The sequence below is a fragment of the Erythrolamprus reginae genome, chromosome 1 (assembly GCF_031021105.1).
Source record: "Erythrolamprus reginae isolate rEryReg1 chromosome 1, rEryReg1.hap1, whole genome shotgun sequence".
Classification (NCBI taxonomy): domain Eukaryota; kingdom Metazoa; phylum Chordata; class Lepidosauria; order Squamata; family Dipsadidae; genus Erythrolamprus; species Erythrolamprus reginae.
In genome coordinates, this window is record NC_091950.1 from 421,520,616 (window position 1) to 421,534,567 (window position 13,952).

Here is a 13,952-nt window from a genome sequence, read left to right on the forward strand (position 1 = left end):
AATTATTAAAGGCAGACAAAAGTTTAGCGATGACATATGACGTCATCGGGCAGGAAAAACTGGTATGGGGGGGAAACCGCAAATTATTTATTAATTAATTTTTTTAAAAAACCGTGGTATAGAATTTTCGCAAAGTTCAAACCTGCGAAAATCGAGGGAACACTGTATTTGATTAGCCACAAAAAGGATAAATGATAGACAGCATTATTTGTTGAGGAGCCCAGTCACAATTTAAGTTTTTGTACTGAACCCACAAGGTTCACTATGATAACAGGTAAGGCAAGTAGCTCAATTTTCTTTCATTGCTATCAAAGTTCAGTTCTAGATAATAATTAAAATGATTAAAGGGTTTATGGGTAAAAACATGCTATTTAATTATTTCTTATTTTAAAAGTAAAGAAAGATCATAATAAGGTACTAGAGAAGGAAGGGCAATAAAAAACTATTAAGTAAACAGTGCATAAACTTACTACCCCCACTACATTTCTCCCCCCCTGTGGGGGCAGCAGCTCATCACTGGGTCCTTGTAGGTCATCTAGTCCAACCCCCCGCCCAAGCAGGAGACCCTATATCAGTGATGGCGAACCTTTTTTTCCTCAGGTGCCGAAAGAGCGTGTGCACCCTATAACGCACATGCGCAAGTGCCCACACCCATGACTCAATGTCTGGGGAGGACGAAAACAGCTTCCCCCACCCCGTGGAGGCCCTCTGGAGGCCAGAAATGGCTTCTTTTGCCAGACCCATCCTCGAATACAGCTCATCTCTTTGGAACCCATATCACATCTCAGACATTAACACCCTTGAAAATGTCCAAAGATACTTCACCAGAAGAGCCCTTCACTCCTCCACTCGAAATAGAGACTAGACTTTCAATCCTGGGCCTAGAATGTTTAGAACTAAGACGCCTTAAACAAGATCTAAGTATTGCCCACAAGATCACATGCTGCAATGCCCTGCCTGTCGGCGACTACTTCAGCTTCAACCACAACAACACAAGCCGTTCCAGGGGAACGAGGGATTGTTGCGTAATAACGATCCCTTGTTCTGGCTCTGTGAGCTCAACCTTGGGTACTGGTGGTGAGTGTAATTCTGGCCCTGGGCTCAGGTTGCTGCTGCTTAATGCCAGGTCGGTGGTAAATAAAGCTCTCCTCATCCGGGACTTAATCCTGGATGAGGAGGCCGACCTGGCATGTATTACTGAAACCTGGCTGAGCCCAGAGGGAGGAGTTCCTCTCTCTGAAATTTGCCCAGCTGGGTTTCAGATATGGCATCAACCTCGACCCCAGGGAAGGGGGGGGAAAGTGGCTTTCAGACGGCGCTTGGGGTTATTCCAGATGCACTCGTCCACAGTTCGGCGGAGTCTCTTGCAGAAGCCTGGAACAAGGCTGCAGCGGAGGCTCTTGATCGGATTGCGCCTTTGCGACCTCTCCGCGGCGCTAGACCCCGTAGAGCTCCATGGTTCAACGAGGAGCTCCGGGAGTTGAAACGCCAGAAGAGACGTCTAGAGAAGCGATGGAGGAAGAGTAAGTCTGAATCTGATCGAACACTTGTAAGAGCTTTTATTAAGACTTACAAAGTGGCGCTCAAGGCGGCAAGATGCGCGTATCATGCCGCCTTGATTGCATCAGCGGAATCCCGCCCGGCCGCTCTGTTTAGGGTGACCCGCTCCCTTCTTAATCAGAGGGGAGTTGGGGAGCCCTTACAGAGTAGTGCCGAGGATTTTAACACGTTTTTCGCTGATAAAATCGCTCAGATCCGGGCGGACCTCGACTCCAATTGGAAAACAGAGTCGGCTGACAACGAGTCAGTTGAGGTGACTGGGGCCCGTACTTGTCCATCTGTCTGGGAAGAGTTTGATCTGGTGACACCTGATGAAGTGGACAAGGCCATTGGAGCTGTGAGTTCCGCCATCTGTTTACTGGATCCGTGTCCCTCCTGGCTGGTTTCGGCCAGCAGAGAGGTGACACGGAGCTGGGTCCAGGAGATTATCAACGCTTCCTTGGGGAGGGGATCCTTTCCATCATCCTATAAAGAGGCGCTCGTGCGCCCCCCTCCTCAAGAAGCCTTCCCTGGACCCAGCCGTACTTAACAACTACCGTCCAGTCTCCAACCTTCCCTTTATGGGGAAGGTTGTCGAGAAAGTGGTGGCACTCCAGCTCCAGCGATCCTTGGAAGAAGCCGATTATCTAGGTCCCCAGCAGTCGGGTTTCAGGCCCGGTTACAGCACGGAAACTGCTTTGGTCGCGTTGATGGATGATCTCTGGCGGGCCCGGACAGGGGTTTATCCTCTGTCCTGGTGCTTCTTGACCTCTCAGCGGCTTTCGATACCATCGACCATGGTATCCTTCTGCACCGGCTGGAGGGGTTGGGGGTGGGAGGCACTGTTCTTCAGTGGTTCTCCTCCTACCTCTCCGGTCGGTCACAGTCGGTGTTAGTGGGGGGTCAGAGGTCGACTCCGAGGTCTCTCCCTTGTGGGGTGCCTCAGGGGTCGGTCCTCTCCCCCCTGCTATTTAATACAAATCCAAATAATAAATAAATAAATAAATCTACATGAAACCGCTGGGTGAGATCATCCAAGGGCATGGGGTGAGGTATCATCAGTACGCTGATGATACCAAGCTTTACATCTCTACCCCATGTCCAGTCAATGAAGCAGTGGAAGTGATGTGCCGGTGCCTGGAGGCTGTTGGGGCCTGGATGGGTGTCAACAGACTCAAACTCAACCCGGATAAGACGGAGTGGCTGTGGATTTTGCCTCCCAAGGACAATTCCATCTGTCCTTCCATTACCCTGGGGGGGGGATTATTGACCCCCTCGGAGAGGGTCCGCAACTTGGGCGTCCTCCTCGATCCACAGCTCACATTAGAGAACCATCTTTCAGCTGTGGCGAGGGGGGCGTTTGGCCAGGTTCGCCTGGTGCACCAGTTGCGGCCCTATCTGGATCGGGACTCGCTACTCACAGTCACTCATGCCCTCATCACCTCGAGGTTCGACTACTGTAATGCTCTCTACATGGGTGTTCGGAAACTTCAGATCGTGCAGAATGCAGCTGCGAGAGCAGTCATGGGCCTACCTAGGTATGCCCATGTTTTACCAACACTCCGCAGTCTGCATTGGCTGCCGATCAATTTCCGGTCACAATTCAAAGTGTTGGTTATGACCTTTAAAGCCCTTCATGGCACTGGACCAGAATATCTCCGAGACTGCCTGCTGCCGCACGAATCCCAGCGACCAATTAGGTCCCACAGAGTGGGCCTTCTCCGGGTCCCGTCAACTGAACAATGTCAGTTGGCGGGCCCCAGGGGAAGAGCCTTCTCTGTGGCGGCCCCAACCCTCTGGAACCAACTCCCCCCAGAGATTAGGACTGCCCCTACTCTCCTTGCCTTTCGCAAGCTCCTTAAGACCCACCTGTGTCGCCAGGCATGGGGGAACTGAGACATCTCCCCCGGGCATATACAATTTATGAATGGTATGTGTGTATGTATGTGCGTTTAGAAATGGGGTTTTTAAATGTTTTTAGTATAAATTTAGATTTGTTATAAATTGTCTTTTTGCACTTTGTTGTGAGCCGCCCCGAGTCTGCGGAGAGGGGCGGCATACAAATCTAAATAAACAAACAAACAAACAAACACAACAGATTTAAACTTAATTTTAACCGCTCCAAACTTGACTGTAAAAAATATGACTTCAGTAACCGAGTTGTCGAAGCATGGAACTCATTACCGGACTCCATAGTGTCACCCCCAAACCCCCAACACTTTACCCTTAGATTATCTACGGTTGACCTATCCAGATTCCTAAGAGGTCAGTAAGGGGCGAGTACAAGTGCACTAGAGTGCCTTCCGTCCCCTGTCCTATTGCTCTCCTATATCTCTTATAACTTTCTTCTATTCCTATATCTCTTCTTCTATTCTTTCATTGATACGTTCTATTACTATACCTTCTTTTCTATTATTTCTTAGATATATTTTACTATGAGTATCTCCTCTATAACCATCATCATGTATTTTACTATGTGTATATATATATATACCCACTAAAACCCTCATTGTGTATTGGACAAAATAAATAAATAAAAAATAAAATGTTTCCCAACTTCTGGTTGGCTTAGTAGGCTCATGTTTCCCCCTCCCTAGGCTCCAAAGGCTTTCCTTGAGTCAGCAAAGGGTAAAAACGCCCTTCCCCATCCCCTCTGAGGCTCTCTGTAAGCCAAAAACACCCTCCCAGAGTCTCCTTGCAAGACAAAAATCACCTGGCCAGCACACACATGCACACTGGAGCTGAGCCAGGGCAACGGCTCCCGTGCCAGCAGTTATGGCTCTGCGTGCCATCTTTGACACTCGTGCCATAGGTTCGCCATCACTGCCCTATACCAATTCGGACAGATGGCAGTTTAGTCCCTTCTTCAAAGCTTCCAGTGATGAGGTCCACAGGTCTTAAAGTTGCCAAGATTGGGCATCCCTGATTTAGAGGAGGTTGGCATTGATGATGATTTTAATCTATTTGTCCACAACAGGGAAGTTGTTGACCTTGTGGCTTATGCGATGCCTGTCTACATAGTCTTCCATCTGTTTGAAGGTGTTTGTGTGAGTCCTTTTCTTTCTCACTTCTTTCCACTGGGCTGGGTCAGGTTAAATTTAAGCTGGAGTTGAGCTCTGGCAACCTCAAATGGTTTAGGATTACAGGCAAACAGTGGTTGGTTTAGTAAACCACTGATCACCAAACCATGGCTTAATGGGGTATGTGAAGGCATTCTGCTGTGGGGCGGAATGGGTGGACTTCAATTCCCAGAATTCCCCAGCCAGCCTGCTTTACTTCAACTCCCAGAATTCCCCTGCCAGCAATGCTTTAAGATGGGTGGACTTCAATTCCCAGAATTCCCCAGCCAGCAATGCTTTAAGAGGGGTGGACTTCAGTTCCCAGAATTCCCCAGCCAACAATGCTTTAAGATGGGTGGACTTCAGTTCCCAGAATTCCGCAGCCAGCAATGCTTTAAGATGGGTGGACTTCAATTCCCAGAATTCCCCAGCCAGCATGTTTTAAGCTAGTCTACGGAGAGGGGCGGCATACAAATCTAAATAATAATAATAATAATAATAATAATAATAATAATAATAATAATAATTATTATTATTATTATTATTATTATTATTATTATTATTATTATTCTGGGAGTTGAAGTCCACTCATCATCCCGCTGCCAAGCCTGAAAAAAAATGTCAGTACAGTGGGAACTCTGGGAGTTGAAGTCCACCCACCTACCATTTGCAAAGTTTCAGGCACTCTCTTGTAAACCCAACCTTCTTTTCATCTCTTGCAGGCTGCAACCAGCGGGATCCTCCGTGGCACCGGAAGGCAGAAACTAGGCGCCATTTACAATACGTTGGGCTACTACACTGTAGGCCTTCCCTTGGGGGTCGTGCTCCTTTTTGTAGCTAAAATTGGCATGATAGGTACTGTCCTTGAGCAGAGAATGGCGGGGGGGGGGCTCTTGTACAAATATTTATTTTGTCAAAATATAGTAGATAAACAAAAGCAAAGTAGGTACAGGTAAATTTGGACAGTAGGACATGGAGGTTAGGCACAATGGTGCGCTTATTTATTTATTTATTTATTTATTCTTTGTCCAATAAACAATACATATGGAAGAGAATAGACATTGGGTAGTACTATATATAAAGATAATATGTAATATAGAAGAGAAAGTATATGAGAGGAAGAAAATATATATGATATATGACATAAAAGAAAGACAATTGGACAGGGGATGAAAGGCACACCAGTGCACTTATGTACGCCCCTTACTGGCCTCTTAGGAACCTGGAGAGGTCAATCGTGGATAGTCTAAGGGAGAAATGTTGGGGGTTGGGGGTTGACACTATTGAGTCCGGTAAAAAGTTCCACGCTTCGACAACTCGATTGTTAAAGTCATGCTTTTTACAGTCAAGTTTAGAGTGGTTAATATTAAGTTTGAATCTGTTGCGTGCTCTTGTGTTGTTGCGGTTGAAGCTGAAGTAGTCGTTGACCGGAAGGACGTTGCAGCATATGATCTTGTGGGCAATACTTAGATGGTGTTTTAGGCGTCGTAGTTCTAAACTTTCTAGACCCAGGATTGTTAGTCTATTTTCGTAGGGTATTCTGTTTCGAGTGGAGGAGTGAAGGGCTCTTCTGGTGAAATATCTTTGGATGTACGCCCCTTACAGACCTCTTAGGAATCGGGAGAGGTCAACTGTAGACACTCTAAAGTTAAAGTTTTTGGGGTTAGGGGAAGAAACCAGAGAGTCGGGTAGGGCATTCCAGGCATTGATCACTCTGTTGCTGAAGTCGTATTTTCTGCAGTTGAGTTTGTATCTATTGTATGCTTCTGTATTGTTGTGGTTGAAGCCACCGTTCCCTGTAAGCTGTGTACGTGCGCGCGCGCGCGCTCCAAAATACCCCCGTGCGCACCTTTTTCCTCGGGCGCGCAGTCCCCATCCCCCTGCCAGCCCGCGGGGGGGGGAGGCACGGGCAATAGAAGGGAGCCGCGGCCACACCTGCCTCTCCATGGTGCCTCCGGCCCCCTCGCGCTCCTGGCCTCTCGGCCCTGCCCCCCACCTGCCTGGCCTCTCTTTCTCCTCCGCTGCAAGAGAGGGGGGAGGGGCAGGCGTTCTCCGGAGGCTGGGGGGTGCGCGGGCCGGCGCGCACTCTTCCCATCTCCCTGCCTGCGCGCCCGCCCAGAACATTCAAAGTAAGAGCGAAGGGTTTTCTTATTTTGAATGTTCCGGGCGGGTGGGCTGGCAGGGAGATTTGGGGAGCGCGCGCCGGCTGCCCCCCGAACACCTGGCTGGCCGCCCGCCGCTCGCTGCCCGCTCCGCCTCTCTTTCTCCTCCGCTGCAACACGGTGCCCGGCCACGCTCCTCCTCCCGGGAGCCCAGCAGAGCCACATGGAGGCAAAGACACGGCGCCCGGCCGACTTTTGGAGCCGTTTTGTTTTCGGCCGGGCGCAGGCGGCGCGCGGAGGTGAAGACACGGTGCCCGGCCACGCTCCACCTCCCGGGAGCCCAGCTGAAAACAAAACGGCTCCAAAAGTCGGCCGGGCTCCTGAGAGGCGGAGCTTGGCTGGGTGCCGTGTCTTCGCCTCCGCGCGCCGCCTCCGCCCGGCCGAAAACAAAACGGCTCCAAAAGTCAGCCGGGCTCCCGGGAGGCGGTGCGCGGCTACTTCCTCTTCGCTGCAGAGCCGCACGGAGGCGAAGACACGGCGCCCGGCCGACTTTTGGAGCCGTCTTGTTTTCGGCCGGGCGGAGGCGGCACGCGGAGGCGAAGACACGGTGCCCGGCCATGCTCCGCCTCCCGGGAGCCCAGCTGAAAACAAAACGGCTCCAAAAGTCAGCCGGGCTCCCGGGAGGCGGTGCGCGGCTACTTCCTCTTCGCTGCAGAGCCGCACGGAGGCGAAGACACGGCGCCCGGCCGACTTTTGGAGCCGTCTTGTTTTCGGCCGGGCAGAGGCGGCACGCGGAGGCGAAGACACGGTGCCTGGCCATGCTCCGCCTCCCGGGAGCCCAGCTGAAAACAAAATGGCTCCAAAAGTTGGCCGGGCTCCCGGGAGGCGGTGCGCAGCTGCTCCCTCTTTACTGCAGAGCCGCCAGGCAGAGGCAAAGACAACGGCGCCCTCCACTCTCTCTCCATCTCTCTCTCTCTTTTTCTCTCTGTTGCCGGCGTGGTGAAAGAGAGAGAAAGAGAGAGAGAGAGAAAGGAGGGGAGAGAGAATGAGAAAGAAAGCGAGAAAGAAAGCAAGAGAGAGAGAAAGAGAGGGGGGAAGGAGGGGGAGGGAAAGACATAGAGGGAGGGAAGGAGGGAGAGAGAAAGAACAAAAAAGAGAGGAAGGAAGGAAGAGAGAAAGGAAGAGGGATGGAGAGAGAGGGAATGAAAGATGAAGGAAGGGAGAGAGAAAGGGGGAGGGAGAGATAGAAAGGAGGGAGAAGGGGGTAGTTAGGGAGAGGGAAAAGGAAGGGCTTGGAGAAAGGGGGAAAGAAAGATAGAAAGGAAAGAGGGAGGGAAAGATAGAAAGAAAAGAGGGAGGGAGAGATAGAAAGGAAAGTGGGAGGGAGGAAAGAGGGAGGAAGACATAGAAAGGATAGAATTATGGATGCAAGAACTTGCTCATGTGTGATAGCGCACGCCCACACTTACTTACTTACTTACTTACTTACTTACTTACTTACTTACTTACTTACTTACTTACTTACTTACTTACTTACTTACTTTGTTTGTTTGTTTGTCTGTCTGTCTGTCTGTCTATCTATCTATCTATTTATTTATTTATTTATTTATTTATTTATTTATTTATTTATTTATTTATTTATTTATTTATACTTATATGCCGCCTAGTGCCAAAGGGACTGCCGCTCAGACACTATACTTTTCTGCTCACCCCGAAAAAAAATTAGAGGGAACACTGGTTGAAGCTGAAGTATCCGGTAGGAGATTGTGGCAGATGATTTTTATGGACTTTTATGATTTTATCAACGATTTACTTCAGCTTCAACCACAACAACACAAGAGCACACAACAGATACAAGCTTAATATTAACCGCTCCAAATTGGACTGTAAAAAATACGACTTTAGTCATCGAGTTGTCGAAGCATGGAACTCATTACCGGACTCCGTAGTATCTTCCCCTAACCCACAACATTTTACCCTCAGACTATCCACAGTTGACCTCTCCAGATTCCTAAGAGGTCAGTAAGGGGCGTGCATAAGGGCACTAGCGTGTCTCCCATCTGTGGTCATTAGTGAGGCTGCTATAAATAGCAGCCTGTGGGTTTGGCCATTGTGGAGGATTATCTGATCGAGGGAAATATGTCTTCACCCAGAGGGTCCTTGGTTTATGGAATTCCCTTCTAGCAGAGGTCGTGACAGCTGTCAGCCTGGATAGCTTCAAGGCAGGATTAGACAGATTCATGGATGCCAAGTGTATCGGTGGTTATTGAAATGGATGTCCATGTGCCACCTCTATGTTGGTTGAGGCAGGCAGGGTTCCCTTGGGTCTCATTTGTTGGGGGTCAAGGGAAAGGGAGGGTTTTGCCTTCTCTTTCTACTCAAGATCCCCATGGACAATTGGCGGGACACTGTGTGACACAGAATGCTGGACTCAATGGGCTTTGGCCTGATTCAGCAGGGCTCTTCTTAGGTTCTTATAAATTGAGGACTTTGCGATTTCTCAGCTTCTCCTCCTTCCTAGGGTTTTGGCTGGGCATGTTGATTTGCAACCTGATTCTCTGCATCTGTTTCATCGTGTACATTGTCCGGATGAACTGGAACCAGGCGGCCGAAGAGGTAAGAGGCTCTGACCACTAGGGAACTGCGTGACCTATTTCCCTTTTTCCCTTTTCCCTTCACATCCTGGTCATTCACACTGTTTTGGACAGCTCTGTTTACGACCATTCATCAAGCCCAGACTTATACTCACGCCAGTCAATCAACAAGTCGCCAAGTAAACATGTACACTTTTGTGACCGGTTTGGTTTTCTTTACACTGGTGGTTAAGTGAACACCATGGTTGTAGAGCAAACCTGTGGTTGTCACAGCCGATAAGTGAATCTGTTGTTTGCAATGTCCTTTTTTTTTCTCCTGGAAACTGGATGTATTATTATTATTATTATTATTATTATTATTATTATTATTATTAATTAGATTTGTATGCCGCCCCTCTCCGTAGACTCGGGGCGGCTCACAACAATAACAAAGACAATGTAAGAACAAATCTAATAATTTAAAAAACACTAAAAACCCCATTATTAAAAGCAAACATACACACAAACATACCATGTATAAACTGTATAGGCCCGGGGGAGATGTCTCAGTTCCCCCATGCCTGACGGCAGAGATGGGTCTTAAGAACTTATTATTATTATTATTATTATTATTATTATTATTATTATTATTAATTAGATTGTATGCCGCCCCTCTCTGAAGACTTTACGAAAGGCAAGGAGGGTGGGGGCAGTTCTGATCTCTGGGGGGAGCTGGTTCCAGAGGGTCGGGGCCACCACAGAGAAGGCTCTTCTCCTGGGTCCCGCCAAACGACATTGTTTAGTCAACGGGACCTGGAGAAGGCCAACTCTGTGGGACCTAACCGGTCGCTGGGATTCGTGCGGCAGAAGGCGGTCCCGGAGATATTCTGGTCCGATGCCATGAAGGGCTTTATAGGTCATAACCAACACTTTGAATTGTGACCGGAAATTGATCGGCAACCAATGCAGACTGCGGAGTGTTGGTGTAACATGGGCATACTTAGAGAAGCCCATAATTGCTCTCGCAGCTGCATTCTGCACGATCTGGAAGAAGCCGATTATCTAGGTCCTCAACAGTCTGGATTCAGGCCCGGCTACAGCACGGGAACTGCTTTGGTCGCGTTGATGGATGATCTCTGGCGGGCCCGGGACAGGGGCTTGTCCTCTGTTCTGGTGCTCCTTGACCTCTCAGCGGCTTTCGATACCATCGACCATGGTATACTTCTGCGCCGGCTGGAGGGGTTGGGAGTGGGAGGCACTGTTCTTCAGTGGTTCTCCTCCTACCTCTCCGGTCAGTCGCAGTCGGTGTTAGTGGGGGGTCAGAGGTCGACCTCAAGGTCTCTCCCTTGTGGTGTGCCTCAGGGGTCGGTCCTCTCCCCCCTGCTATCTACATGAAACCGCTGGGCGAGATCATCCAAGGACATGGGGTGAGGTATCATCAGTACGCTGATGATACCCAGCTTTACATCTCCACTCCATGTCCAGTCAACAAAGCAGTGGAAGTGATGTCCCGGTGCCTGGAGACTGTTGGGGTCTGGATGAGTGTCAACAAACTCAAACTCAATCCAGACAAGACGGAGTGGCTGTGGGTCTTGCCTCCCAAGGACTATTCGATCTGTCCATCCATTACCCTGGGGGAGGAATTATTGACCCCCTCAGAGAGGGTCCGCAACTTGGGCGTCCTCCGCGATCCACAGCTCACATTAGAGAAACACCTTTTAGCTGTGGCGAGGGGGGCGTTTGCCCAGGTTCGCCTGGTGCGCCAGTTGCGGCCCTACTTGGACCGGGAGTCATTGCTCACAGTCACTCATGCCCTTATCACCTCGAGGCTCGACTACTGTAACGCTTTCTACATGGGGCTACCTTTGAAAAGTGTTCGGAAACTTCAGATCGTGCAGAATGCAGCTGCGAGAGCAATTATGGGCTTCTCTAAGTTTGCCCATATCACTCCAACACTCCGCAGTCTGCATTGGTTTCCGGTCACAATTCAAAGTGTTGGTTATCACCTATAAAGCCCTTCATGGCACCGGACCAGAATATCTCCGGGACCACCTTCTGCCGCACGAATCCCAGCGACCGGTTCAGTCCCAGAGAGTTGGCCTTCTCCGGGTCCCATCGACTAAACAATGTCGTCTGGCGGGACCCAGGGGAAGAGCCTTCTCTGTGGCGGCTCCGACCCTCTGGAACCAGCTCCCCCCTGAGATTAGGATTGCCCCCACCCTCCTTGCCTTTCGCAAACTGCTCAAAACCCACCTCTGCCGTCAGGCATGGGGGAACTGAAACAATCTCCCCCTTGCCCATGTTGTTTTGGTGTTAGATTGATTGTGTGCGTGTTTTAATATTCTGGGGTTGTTTTTATGAATTTTTAGCTTAAAATTGTAATTGGATTGGTGGGTATTGGATTTGTTATTATGTATTGTTTTTATCTTGTTGTGAGCCGCCCCGAGTTTTCGGAGAGGGGCGGCATATAAATCCAATAAATCTAATCTAATCTAATCTAATCTGAAGTTTCCGAACACTTTTCAAAGGTAGCCCCATGTAGAGAGCAAACCTTGGTTTCCAGCCAAAGTGTCATAAATCTCGATTAATGTGACTGCTAGATGCTGCAAGTGGCTGAAATTGCAGGGCAGTTGCTCAGCTGCCAAAATGTAAACGTAGGATCACAGAGGTGGAAAGCTGTCAGAAATTGAAATCAGTTTTAAGCAGCCCCACAGCACATGTAGGCGCTATGCAGCTGATTTTCGGCCTTGGGGAAGGCCGTTTCGCCCTCCAGAGGTTTCAGGGAAGCTTCCTGAAGCCCCAGAGTGCAAAAAACTGCCCAACAGGCAAACCGGAAGTTCAAAAAAAAAATAATAGACTTCCAGTCTGGTTTTCCCTTTGGGCTGTTTTTCTCATTCTGGGGCTTCAGGGAACTTCCCTGAGGGCTTCAGATTGCGGAAAAAGGCAAACCAGAAGTCGGTTTTATTAAACGCCCTCACTCTGCTAAACAAATAATTCCCTCAACAAAGTCAAACTATTTACTAAGTCTGCACTACTATTACTACATTTTTTCTCATCGTTCCTATCACCCATCTCCTCCCACTTATGACTGTATGACTGTACCTTGTTGCTTGTCTCCTTAAGATTTTTATTGTTTCCTCATTGCTTATTTGATCCAATTTATAATATTTTTTTAATTAAATTTTATTACAACAACAACAAAAAATACTTAAAAGAAAACGTGCCCAACACCAATAAAACCCCACCGCCATTTAGGGGGTTAAATTATTTGCAATAAGTTTTAATTTCTTCCTTAGCTCCGGTTTACATTTCTTTACATACAAAAAGTGACTGGAATTTATTTTTCACATTGTCGTCGTAAATTCTACTTAAGATATAATTTTTCACCTTATTCCATCGTGCCATCAGCTTCTCCAATTTATTTTCATCAAATTTATTTAATCTTATTTCCGTAATTTCGAAGTGGATGTGGTCCACCATGTACCAGTACCAATTCTGGATTGTCCATTTATTGCTATCCTTCCACCCTAATACCACTACTGCTTGAGCGCTTTCCAAAGCTGCTGTTTTGATTTCTTTAAATTCTCGTAATTCCCCATGTTTAACTAGTGTTGCTAATTCTTTCGTAATTATCCAATTAATGTTTAGCATATTATTTATTTCATTCTGTACTTCCTTCCAAATTTTTTGAACTTCAACGCATTCCCAGAGCATATGCATAAAAACTCCTTTTATTTGGCAACCATGCCAGCAATTTCCTTTCCCTTTCCTCTGGAAGTGTGCTAGTTTTACATAAATACCATTTATGTAAAATTTTCCTTCTCATCTCTCCAATTCTTGTATTCTTTATCTTATGTATATTTTCTACTACTTCTTCCATCTCGTTTTCATTAATCTGTAATTCATTTTGCCAGTATCTTGTTAGGCCTTCAATCACTTCCTCTTCCACTTGTAATAGCATGCTATAAATATTACTAGCCTGTCCTTTTGAATCATTAATCTTTTCTTTCAATATTTTCTCTAGACAGTTTTCTTCTCTCAAAAATGCTTCTTCTCACTTTTATTATTTGATCCAATTGACAATCATTAAGTGTTTTTTACCTCATGATTCTTGACAAATGCATCTTTTCTTTTATGTACACCGAGAGCATATGCACCAAAGACAAATTCCTTGTGTGTCCAATCACATTTGGCTAATAAAGAACTTTATTCTATTATATATATGTGTGTGTGTGTGTGTGTGTGTCGTAGTCTCCCTTAATTTTAAAAATTCAGCAAAAACATGTGATATATGCACACACACACACACACACATTTAATAAAATCTCTACTCTTCCCTTTTAGGCCCAGCGCCGTGCCAAACTGTCGCCGAAGCCAGTGGAGGATTTGAATTCGGCTCCCATCCCGGATAAGGCAATTTCTTCTTCCGACATGGAATGCAAAGCAGGGTTTGGAGGTGAGCGAAGGAAGAAAACTTTGTAGCCGTGCCAGGCCGATGCAGGCAGTCCTCGATTTACAACCACTCACTTAGTGTCAGAATTAAGAAGTAAGAATTAAATTTGCACTTAAAGAGACGGGCTTTAAATGGAATTACGGCCTGAAAAAAGTTATATTCATTTTGAAGATATAAGGAATTGTGAGGCTCAATTGTGTTCATTAAGTTGCTTGCTGTCTGGAGC

General features: G+C 47.6%; 1 protein-coding gene across 1 annotated transcript in view; it reads left to right on the forward strand.

The window, feature by feature from the left end:
• Window positions 1–13,952, forward strand: part of LOC139158034 (multidrug and toxin extrusion protein 1-like) — a 39,348-nt gene that overhangs the window by 24,834 nt on the left and 562 nt on the right. Inside the window, exons 13-16 of the mRNA XM_070735414.1 lie at window positions 4,517–4,586; window positions 5,321–5,453; window positions 9,222–9,316; window positions 13,618–13,729. Coding sequence (XP_070591515.1) covers window positions 4,517–4,586; window positions 5,321–5,453; window positions 9,222–9,316; window positions 13,618–13,729 — 410 coding nt within the window. The remainder of the gene's footprint in view (window positions 1–4,516; window positions 4,587–5,320; window positions 5,454–9,221; window positions 9,317–13,617; window positions 13,730–13,952) is intronic.